Source organism: Phaethon lepturus, unplaced genomic scaffold, assembly GCF_000687285.1.
Source record: "Phaethon lepturus isolate BGI_N335 unplaced genomic scaffold, ASM68728v1 scaffold6659, whole genome shotgun sequence".
Taxonomy (NCBI): Eukaryota; Metazoa; Chordata; class Aves; order Phaethontiformes; family Phaethontidae; genus Phaethon; species Phaethon lepturus.
The window spans coordinates 14414-26431 of record NW_010564083.1 but is presented as its reverse complement, the minus strand read 5'-3'; the positions used below and the strand labels follow the sequence as shown (position 1 = coordinate 26431).

Sequence of the window (12018 nt, the reverse complement as noted above, 5' to 3'; positions counted from 1 at the left end):
TATTCCAGCAGGTATTATATAACCTTATCAATCTCCTGTAAAAATGAGACATGCTAAAATTAGAGACTGGATTTCTTAACAGCAGTATTTTCAAAATTTTTGCAGACCACCATATATAGCTTCTTACAGTGAGCTGAAAAAGAAAACTTGCATGAAAAAAGTATTAGTGGATAAAATAAAAATCACACAGAAAATAGATTTCTAGGACAAAGTCCTTCCGTAGTTCCTCACACACTCCATATTGCCTTCAGCAGTCTCACCATCCTTAGTGGATAAACTTTAGAATAAATATTCAAATGATAGAATTGTGCTCTGTCACCAGGACAGCCAATAAAACGTTTATAGCGCAAGTATTTTTTACTTACTGTTACACCAGATTTTGAAACTCACAACAACAAAAACACATAGCCAGTCTGAGGTTGGTGATGGGAATATTTTACCTTTTGTCACAGGAATCTGAATAGCACATCCGGACTCTAAATTTTGTAATGTGGCTTGCAAACCTTTAACCTAATTTTAAAAAGGGGAGAGAACAAGAAGAGGTAATACGAAAACGTTGCTTTTGAACTGTCAGTTCACAATACACAGCATTTATGCCTGCATATTGAAGTAATAAATTCCATGTATAATTATTGAATTTTCTGGTTGTTGACTCTATGTTATAAACATTACTCCCAATTCAAGATTTTGGAAAGGCCCAGTGAAAAAATATGATAAAATAAAAGCCATCCAGAATCTCTCTAAATACTTTTACAGCTCTATTAAAACAATGCAAACAGAATACTAAGGCTCTTACTGCACCATCAACTTTTAACCACTGCTATCACGCACTGATCTTTAACTCGCAGCACAGTATGACATACAACTTTGTCAGAAGAAAGTGCCACAAAATATGGCATTACAAAAAAGCCACCACTCCAGAATGTGTACAGGTCATACTTGGGTAGGTCTTGCATATGTTCCTGAAATTTCCTAGCATTGGAACTGTCCTGTGTTTTGTACTCCTGATTCAGCATAACTGTATATGGACAGTAACCTTTCTTCTTCTGTAGGACATTTTCTTTCACTTATTGAAATTTCAAACATATAATCCTCAGTCTTTTACAAGTAATCTCTCAGGTGACCTGAGAAAAATTGGAGGCAGAGGAAAGGAGGAAACAAGAGGTGAGGACTATTAGGAGAAAGTGCAAGCCTGGTAAATTCCTTTCACGTTACCAACATATAATTGATGCTACTAATGAAATGCAGCACATTCTGGGAGGGCTTTTTCTTTTTTTCTTCCTTTTTTTTGAGCAACCAACCTATTGGCTGAACACATGCAAGATAATTTTCTGTTCTTCATCCGTCCTACCTGTGCTTATAGTACTTCCTGCTAAAGGGGCAGAATATCATGTATACCAAGCTATAAATCAGATATGATTATAGGAGTAAAATACTCTATTATTCCACCCACAAGATAGAAAACCTGTCTGATATTTTAATGTATTTTTTCCTAAACTAGTAGGCCATTCCTGGATATATTTAGGAAAAAAATAATAAATAGTAATAAAGAAAGTTAAAATAAGAGATTTCTAAAAGCATAGATGAAAGCATGTGAATCTGTAGGAATACGACACATTTCCTCAAGCTGTCGACACTGAAAGTATAACAGGGTCTGCACATTGCTGACTCACGTAGAACAGGACTAAGCAAGCAAAGACTGAGAACTACTACTTTGTGGGACTACGTTTCACATACTTTCAATATTAACATTTCACCAAATAACATGAAACTCAGTAAAATACTCTACTTCAAACTACTGCATAAGTGAGTTGCTTTAACAGAAATATCCTATGTGTTTACCAAAGTAAAAACCAAAATCATTCCTCACAGCTTTGCAAGCGGTGTTCACCATAGTTTTACCTGCTCAACTGCTCTGTCTCTCTCCAAACTAGTTAACATTTTCTGTCTCAGTGTAGTCTCGTATTTTTCAGTCAACTGCTTCAGCACTGGTTCATATGATGCATAATGTGTCTTCAGCCTGTGAACGAGAGGACAAATGATTCCTCAAAGATGAGTTAAATCACAGATTTACATCTGTAACTTTCTTCCTCCCCAAGAAGACTAGAAGTGCCACAAGGTCAACACAGAGGAGACAAAGGTATTTAACAGGTAGCCATCCAAGTGGAATACCACAAAAAAGTCAGATCAATAACAGGTTCCAGTTTTAGTCACGTCTTTTAAAACAATCCATCCAGTTTTCACCCCTTCTTAATCCTTCATCATATATTGGACATGAAGTTTTGATAATTTCTCTTTCCTTGCGGATGGATATTTCATTGGAAGGAAGAGAAGTACAGCTATTATCTGACTACCAACTAGGATCCTATAACCTAGACAAAACAGTCATAATTGGATTACTATTTCTTTCTTCACTGCACATTAAATTTAGAATACTTAACCACTTTAATTCTTCAGAACAATCAAAAACCAGATATATAATCTCTCAAGAGAAACATAGGACACTAAGCTTCAAAACACTGTGTTTTGCAAAAAGCTGACAAAGAGGGTAAGTCAGTAAATAGCGCTCGCTTGCATGAGCGTGTATAGATTTCAAGCTTAAAGATCTAGAACATGTAGTTGCTATTACATGCATTTATTGATAACAGTATTGACAAGCCAAAATTCTGTGACTTGTCTGGAGCCGCAGATGTAAGCCACGCCCCAGTGTTATTTTAAAACAAGTGCTGGTCTCAACATATACAAAGCAGGGATTCTAAACTCAACTCTTTCACCTGGCCCAGTGATCTTCAGATGGACAATATAAAAGTTCTACTTGCGGAGGGAAAGCAGCACAACAGTTAATAGAAAATTTAGAGAATTCCAGAATGACAAAATTACAGAATTAGAAATTATCAAACAAACTATTCTAACCCAGTACCAACAGACTAGTTTGGGCTTGTTTGCAACAAAAGCAAAGCAAATTTCGTACAGGAAGTTCAAGATGTAAAAGGACAGAAAATACCAACTATGGGAACTATGAATGCAAAGGTTCTGAACTCAGCAAGACACTAGTTACCCTTAAAATTGACAAAGGAAAAGAAATCCAGAAATTACTTCATATTTATGGAAAAAGATCTGGGTAAAAGAAATTCTCATTTGTATTTTCAACTACTAGAAATACTATGTATTTCTAAGCAGATGGCTTTATTAATGCTACATCACACCATGGAAAATATACAAAGAATTATCATAAATCATTATGTGACATGGCAGAATGGTTAGACAGAACTGCTACTTACTGGGACACTAGAAGCAGCTAGCTTTACTTTAGCACTTTAAATTCCACCATGTCACCTCATTACCAGGCAGCAATGGAAGATGTTCTTTTTAATGCTACATGTATGGTAATGAAAGTCATTTTTTACCTTTTAATGTCACATATAAGCCTGTTTTTCTCTTGGACAACTCGCTTATGATGCATTCGATGGAAGTCACATTCTTTCTGCATTTTTAAGAAAGCCTCTTTTGCTTTGCTATACGTAAACAGAAAACGTAAGAGAGAAGTGTTAGTCTCTTCCTATTAATTGCTTATCAGGGTATGTTGAATACATACAATTAATTTTCAGATATACACATGCCTACTGTAGCCAAGTTGGAAACTTTTGGTAGTATGCCCTGTAGCAGAGAACACGTACTTTTGAGGTCTTTTTGCTGCCAGCTGATGTAGAAAACCATGAGTACTCTTCATGTTCTCTCAGTTCTTTTAGATAGAATCCATAAGGATACTGGCATTTTAAGTCTCAGAGTTGAGGACAACCTTACTTTAAGCACAAGGGGTTTTGTGGAGGTACATATTCAAATTGCAGGTGATTAGGAAACAATACTCTTGTGTGTTTAAAACTCTACATAAAAACTTATTAGAATACTGATTTTCTAACGTCTGCATCGTGTCTGGAGCCCAACATAATGATACATGTTAGAAAGACACACACAAAAGGATAACTGTATCACTGCCTTGCAAATAAATGCATTTAGAGAGCTTCCGGGAAAAATTATGCTAGAAAAGTTCTAGGCTCTATTCAGTCATGTTTGCAGCATGTCCCCAAGTGTCCCTGTACGTGACAGGAGGAAGGAAAAGAAATCCATTTGAAAATGAATTACAAACATACTGGCAACATGTTGTTGTCTAAGCACATTCTACACACATCAATGGGACACCCTGAGATACTTTGCTCCATAAACATAAAATACTCTGTATATATTCCATACATTTTCTCCTCGCCTTTACCGATCTAGGTTTGGCAGCAGACATTAGTAGATGAATTGTTTAATTGCAAAGGAACCTTGAAATTAACTTGCACAGAAATTAGATATTTGCTCTTTGCAAAAATAAAGCTCATTTCTTCTCCAAGAGGAGTTGGAGAGTTAGGAACGATAATGGAGCATGCCAAAATCACAGGTCTAGGAAGAAGACCCATAACTGCCAGTACATTATATTTAATCGTACAAATAATTTTTATTTACTATATACGCATTTGCTATATTTATTGCCTATACAAACTACCATATTTATATGCATACATTTGTAGTGCAAAGTGTTGCTTGTGGCAGAAACACTCAGAAAGACCTGAAGAGCACAGTGAATTAGTGCCACCATGTATCAGTCAAAGCAGAGAAAAAGCTGGCAGGGAAACAAAAACAGGCAGGGCTGCCCCTGCAGTAACACTGTGAAAAGCTCACATCAGCCATGCGCATGCAAATACCAGAAGTTGTGAAACAGTAACTCAGGATACTGGTATTGGGATACACAGTACAGATTATGATTCTGCTCAAGCTCCTATGAACAGCAAATGATTTGAGAGGTAAATGAATCTGTGGTCTCAGGACAGTTCCGTAAAACAACTCCATCATGACACCACTCAGAATCTGACTTGCCATAAGATCTTGAATACAAAACCTGCACCTTCAGAGCTAAGCAGATGGCTTGTTCTCAGAGTAAAAAGATGTTGCTACAGCCACAGCAAAGCCAGTATCTATTTCTTTTAGTTAAGACAGACGTCAAGGACTGCAGTTCACTCCATTTAAACTTTTGTCAAGCAAGTAGTTTGATAAAAATAACAGAAGAGGGCGAGGCCCAATAAAAACAAGTAGTTATTTTCAAAGATGAGTTACATGCCCTGCTCCCACTGAAATTAGGTAAGACTTTATTCCCCAACATGCTGCAACTTGTAGCCCTAAAATTTTAATCAAAATAAAGACGGTTTTAGAAAACATACTGTCATGCTTTTACTCTGGGTAGTTTATACAGCATTTAGCAGCAAGGATGCTAGATGTACCATGTAATTAAACAGATGCATTTAAATACGGTGCACAACACAAAAAGTGTGCCCTTTTTTTTTCATTGCCTAAGTGGAAAAATATATGCAGGAATGGTTGGATTTTGGCACAGAAATAGGAGATCAGCTGAGGATTTTATTGCTGGTGATAGCACTAACAGTAATAATAAATGATTTCCAGGACTGCTTTATATTTTGACTGTTACTGTTGAAACAAGGATCTAAAACAATTATAAGGTTTTCGCATTTGTCACTAATCAACTAAGTTTTGCAAATTTCTTAATATATGGAAGGTTATTGATTACATGATTAGTTTGACTTCAGTATAGAATTCTTTAGCCTAATAACTGTGTGATTATGTTTAACGGCCTACTCTCATAGTCCTTAGGCTGTATTTCCTCAATGCTAACACTGTAACTATGTGTAAACGGTTAATCACAGGGAAAGCAGGCCTCATGAAAATTAAAACAAAGCAGAGTTAAGAACAAGGACTGCGAGATTAAAGAGAACAGAGAAGATATCTTAACCTTGAGCGTAGGGACAGAAGGAATGCTCTAACAAGGATGATAAGAAGGAACCGCTTGGCTGGACAACAGACGGGGCAAACATCCAAGGAGAAGAAATTATCCTCGAGACCCATGACCATAAAAGGGAAAAAAGAGTAGGGGGCAACCTGCCCAAACGACCACCCGAGAGCCCTCACACATGCGTAGCGTAGTTTTGCAATGCCAGCATTATGTAAATGTAATAGATAAGCAAGGAGGCGGTGATTTCTTGGAAAATGTGTGAATATTCATGTCTTTAAGGTATATAAAGGATGAACTTTCGTTTCAGTGCACGCATGTTAGGAGGAGATATCCCCCATGCGTCCAGAGCTGCAAAAAAGATGTCTGCTTAATAACACTTTGATGTTATTGAGTTTAAATTTCTTAAGTTTGGATTTCCTTGAATCACTGTGGCTGGCAACTGGGTGTGTATTTGTGAGCATGCTTCCAAAAATCAGGACAGAAAGATACCTGCAAATATTTAGACTTTCTAACTGATTTTTGTGAACACAATTACAAGCCTCAGACAAAAGCTGTATACAACTTACATTCCATCTACCTAATGCATTCACAAATGTTTAAAGAACTTACAAATATCACACTTAGCAGTCCCTGGGTTTAACACAACCTTAAACCTGATATACTGCTATGTTGGCTACCTACATGTTTAAACACAAAGGCAATACAAAGGGTCTGGCCATAGGAAAACACCAAAGTGTATGAAATTCAAGCTATCTTCTGAAATAATCAGATAGGCAGAGTTTAATATTGCTATGAAACTACAATCCACTATTCACCTCACAAGCATTGCTAGAATATTAAATGCTTGAATGGCACAAGTCATCACTGAAGACTATTAAACTTAACTAGTCTCCTGTAAGAGTTAACAGTTTTCAGTTACGTTTTCAAATGTTCCTTGCATATTGGAAATATCTGTGCTTCCATTCGAGAAATACTGCAGCAAACAACATTCCTTACCAAGCAATCTGGACTCAACAGTAGCCTTCACAGAAACAGAAAGGAAGTACACTTCAGGTATCCTTTAACTACTGTCACATGGCAAACCAACATAGAATTAGTTTTCATTCCTATCACAACACAATGTTTAGTTTTAGAAATAGTTTAAATAAAGATCAGTAGTGTATCCAAACCTTAAGGTAATAACTATCACTAGTTTTGGAGTAAAAGAATTATGCTGATATTTGTTTCTTTTAATGTATGCATTCAGGGATTTTGTTACATCTAAAGACGCCTTCAGACATTGGACAACCTATTAAAAATATATACTCATTGTACACCGGAAGTAAAGGTGATTGTGATTTTCTCTTTAAGTAATGAAAAGCCACAGTGAAATGTAACCAACAGTCTGCAATCTACTCTATTTGCCCACCTGCTTGCCATGCGATCATGTAAACACTCTATTAAAATACCCAAAATACAATTACAGTTAGCTTCTAGACACTGAATCTCTTCCACCAATTGCTAAACAACATTAAAGCAGAAGGTAATTGGTTTACATTCATTTACCCCAGACCCCCATACTGCCTAGGTCCCAAATAACATCTCTTCTGCAAGATGACTGTCAAGAGTACCAAGCTCAGAAATACCAAACGTAATTAAAAGCTTTCTGAAAATACACTTCGCGGCACTGAAAGTTTGCTGACTAATCCCCAGAGCAAAATATGAGACTTTAGGAGGCTTTCTTTGCTCACAAATCCTTGTTTTCTAACCAGTCCAATCAGCATTTCTTCAGTGCTCTTAGGCATTCTGTTTTCAGCATAAGCTTGTGAATTCCCTCTCAATACTTGAAAACTCAAATTGTCCTCCATGTTAATATTTACTTTATCATAGCAAGGGTATTGACTCCAGTTACTGAATGTATGAACAAGAAAAACCGCTGTTAACAGTCACTACAGTAAATGGATTTTAGTAGAGAGAGAATTATGAGCAAGGTTTATCCAAAAGACAAAGGAACACTGTCACTCATGGTACATACAGCAGAAAATGCTCAATTGCATCCATTATTCCAGAAACAGTACTGTTTTAATTCATAAATTAATCAAAACAAAGTGAAATAAAAGTTCAGCACTTCTGTCACATTCAACATTAGTATCAATAAACACTTTGTAAGTTATTTGAAACAAAAAGGTTGAAAAATGGGCTAGCGACCATTAGCACAAACCAAGTTTCACATCTATATATATTCCATTTTCACATTAGTAGAAAGACTATGAAAATAAAGCTCTCTCCCGACAAGTGGAGAGAGGAGGACTAATTGTAATAGTGTTTTAACAAGGTACATGCAGAATAAGTGCAGTATTTAACAGTAAACACCAATGAATAGAATTTACTGACTTCTAATTTGTCATATAGAACTTCCATATATCTCACCGTCCTTTCTGGAATGTCAGACAGGTGACATGACTCATTTGCTTACCACCAGAGCATTGCTATTTTAGGTGTCATCAAACATTAGAATGTGAAAAAGCAGGGCATGACTTCAGTTCATGATTTATTTTTTTAGCACAGTTCACTTTGTGAGCAAGTGCTGGGAATTCTGTTTAACAGACAGCCCATAGGAACCTAGCATATTGGCAATGTCTTTCCTCTCTCCTGCTTTCTTCCTGTTGCAGATTATCACATTGTCTTTTCAGTCTTTTAACTAGGCATCTGCTATAAAATGTCTTCTGGCACCCCATAAAGTATATAGACATGGGAAACCCCCAACTCATGACCATGGTGAAATGGTTTTGAGCCTCATGTTCACAACCAGGCCAGGAAAACTCCAGTGGCATGGCATGGGCATGGACCTACAGTGATCACCTAGCCCAACTGCCTGACCACTTCAGGGCTGACCAGAAGTTAAAGCATGTTTTATTCAGGGCACTGTCCAAATGCCTCTAACATTGACAGACCTGGGGCATCAACCACCTCTCTAGGAAGCCTATTCCAGTGTTTGACCACCCTCTTGGTAAAGAAATGCTTCCTATTGTCCAATCTAAACCTCCCCTGGTGCAGCTTTGAGCTGTTGCCACATGTCCTGTCACTGGATACCAGCAGGAAGAGACCAGCACCTCCCTCTCCACATGCCCTCCTCAGGAAGCTGTAGAGAGCAATGAGGTCTCCCCTCAGCTTCCCTGTCTTAAACTAGACAAGCCCAAAGTCCTCAGCCGCTCCTCAGAAGACATGCCTTCCAGCCCTGGCACCAGCTTTGTTGCCCTCCTCTGGACATGTTCAAGGACCTTCACACCCTTCTTAAACTGTGGGGCCCAGAACTGCCCACAGCATTCAAGGTGAGGCCCCACCGATGCTGAATGCAGTGTAAAGTCAAACCAAGTCATAATCTGCTTAGATTACCTTGTTATAGTATGTTCTGCTTCATACAGGGGGGAAAAAATAAAAAAAAATGGGGGGGGAAAGCCTGTTAAAATTACTGCTGACAATAATAAATTGCAGAAGGACCAGATTTTGTCCGTCTTTTACTATGCATCACTGATTCTTACTCTCCCACTCATGCAGGAGACAGAATCCCTAACTACCCATTGTCCAAAGAAGCTGCAGATGAAAATAAAGGAGTATTTTCCATATGGCCCATCTCCCAGTGCAATGGTATATTTAGACCGTACAATATTTGCCTTGGTTATTAAAGCTGTTTACCCAACTATTTGATTATGACCCATTAATTTATTAATTTAACATGTAATAAATCATAAATCATTATCATTGGAACATAATTTGATTATCTTATTATCAGCAGCAATTATTACTTAAGTTCTGAATAGCTATTTTTCATATAAAGGAACAATCTAAATGAAAATTAGTAGCTTGAGCAATGCTGAGGAAAATCAAAGAGATTGAGTTCACTTGTTTTTTTACAGCTCCATGTTTTAAAACTAAGCACTGGCAAAATCAAAGTGAGTGCATTATTAGGTTTCAGGGTAAATTCTCAATGAACACATGTGTACAGACATAGCATTCTTCAGAAAAGGCTATGTTACATATAGTTCATTACTGTATCTCTTCATTACACAAAGTATTTTAACTCTTATGACTGAAGTACAACTGACTTCTAAAATCAGCTACTCCAATGTATAATCAATTATAGTAATTTACAATGACATACCATTTACCACTAGGACCAGAGTGATAGATTTTTTGCAATTAAAAAATGAAGAATAAGTGTATAGTGACTTTTTCTATGTTGATGTTTTGTGGTAGCTGTAATTTATGGTACTGTATTTTAATACAAAATGCACATAACCATTTATTTTCTAGTTCTACATTTTATACTCACATGATTCTTTGCAGTAATTTGTTGTGATTACTGGATATTGAAAATTGTTTTCTATAGCCCAGTAAATACAAATAAAAGAAATTAAGATTTAGGTTTCTAGTAGAGCTCAGAAAATTGAACTTTAATTATAAATGTCAACTAGAAGTAAAAATATGCACAGCCAGCATAACAAACAGGAACTTATTATTTCCATTAAGTACTTGGGTTTACTTTATCTGGCCATTTACTACTGTATATCAAAGTTTCATTAAGACTAAATAACATACTTTGCAACAAGCTTGTAGTTTTCCAAATCTTTCCTCAAACGCATATTCTCAGCCTCAAGCTGCTGGTTGCGGGTATACACAGTTGGAACCAATCCAGTATCTTTGGCTGTGAACACACCTCTCTGTATGAGTTCATACCTAGTAAAAAAAATCAATGCAGAGATATTTTATTCCATATTTCCTTTTTCTCACTTCACCGATGTTTCCCCTCTCATGCTAGCATTTACCTAAACTAGAATCACAAAGATATTTATCATGTCAAGGCACTTACCTTTTATGATCATTACCAGTTAGCAACAGTACTATCCCACCACACAGTTCTACTTTACTGCTTTTCATTCTTAGTATTCTTGTTCATAATAGTCAAGAGAAAGATCCTGTATAACACAGTACTTCAATTTAAACAATTTTTTCCTTCCTTTCTTTCTTCCAAATAGCTTAAATAGAAGACAGAAAACAATATTCCTGTTCAAGTAACATTTGTATATACTCAGTCCTTTTTATTTCCTATGCTAAAATATATGCAAAATTTTGGCAGGGCTCAAATACAATAACAAAGCTGTGGATAACCCAGTTGAATGATTCTATGAGCTATCTTAAACTTTGAATACAGAAATTTCTGGGGAAATTTCTTCCTTCCTTCCTGTTATGTTGCCCTCTATTTATTTATATTTACCAATATTTATCTACTTTACCAGGCCCCAAGAAAACATGATTCCATGATGTAGAAGCCTGAAGGCTGCTTTACTTAAATACTTGTACAGACTAACGTGCATTTTGAGAAGTAAAAGGGAATCTGGAGCAGCATGTAATCACATAATGCTGCGTAGCAACTTAAGAATCTCAATAGCCCCTGGCAATAAAGTCTGCTCAGTCAGTCTCGTATCTTTTACTATTCATCTTTTGGTAAGATATCAGTGAAAGCTAAGAATATTCTAACAGGCAGTAAAAAGGACATAGGCATTGACACTATTCATCTTAGGTTTAAATTAAAGGCATTTAAATACAGAGCAACTGAAAAGTACCCAGTATCCTCTATACAAAAAAAAAGAACAGTGATATTAGAAAGGATTCAGAAAAGCATGACTGTCACCACACAAAATAGATACTTCTGCAGAATCATGCTTGTTCAAGAAATTGTTATAAACTATCAGTATTTGTCAAAGTATTTCAAAGACATCAAGATTCAAGTCTACATATACAAGTGCAAGATGCTTCTGTGGAAGCAGATATTGCAGAGGTGATTCCAGAATCCAGTACATGTGTACAAGACGCATACTTCTTCATTTACTTCTGTCCTAGAAGACAGAAGAGCAAAACCTTCAGTTGGTACAAACTTTTGTAGACCCACTGAAGACAAAGACACTGGTGCTTGTGCACATGTGATAGCCATGATAACAGTTCAGCATAGGTTCAATGGAGCTATAAATAATTTATATCGGATAAAGACTATAGCCCCACAATCTTCTTCCCTGCAGATCTTGACTCCAGCTGGAAGATGTTCTGGGTGGAAACTCACTAGAAGGAGTAATATGAACATTATTTGCCTTTTCAGGTGAAAAATATATTGAATCTGTGCATTTTTTTTCAAGTCA

The 12018-nt window shown here is 36.6% G+C and overlaps 1 protein-coding gene across 1 annotated transcript in view; it reads right to left on the bottom strand.

Moving 5' to 3' along the window:
* Positions 1 to 440: 440 nt before the first annotated feature.
* SPAG16 (sperm associated antigen 16) overlaps positions 441 to 12018 on the bottom strand; it is a gene marked incomplete at both ends in the record, with an annotated part of 22313 nt that continues 10735 nt past the window's right edge. Inside the window, 4 exons of the mRNA XM_010294754.1 lie at positions 441 to 510; positions 1903 to 2020; positions 3408 to 3515; positions 10424 to 10561. Coding sequence (XP_010293056.1) covers positions 441 to 510; positions 1903 to 2020; positions 3408 to 3515; positions 10424 to 10561 — 434 coding nt within the window. The remainder of the gene's footprint in view (positions 511 to 1902; positions 2021 to 3407; positions 3516 to 10423; positions 10562 to 12018) is intronic.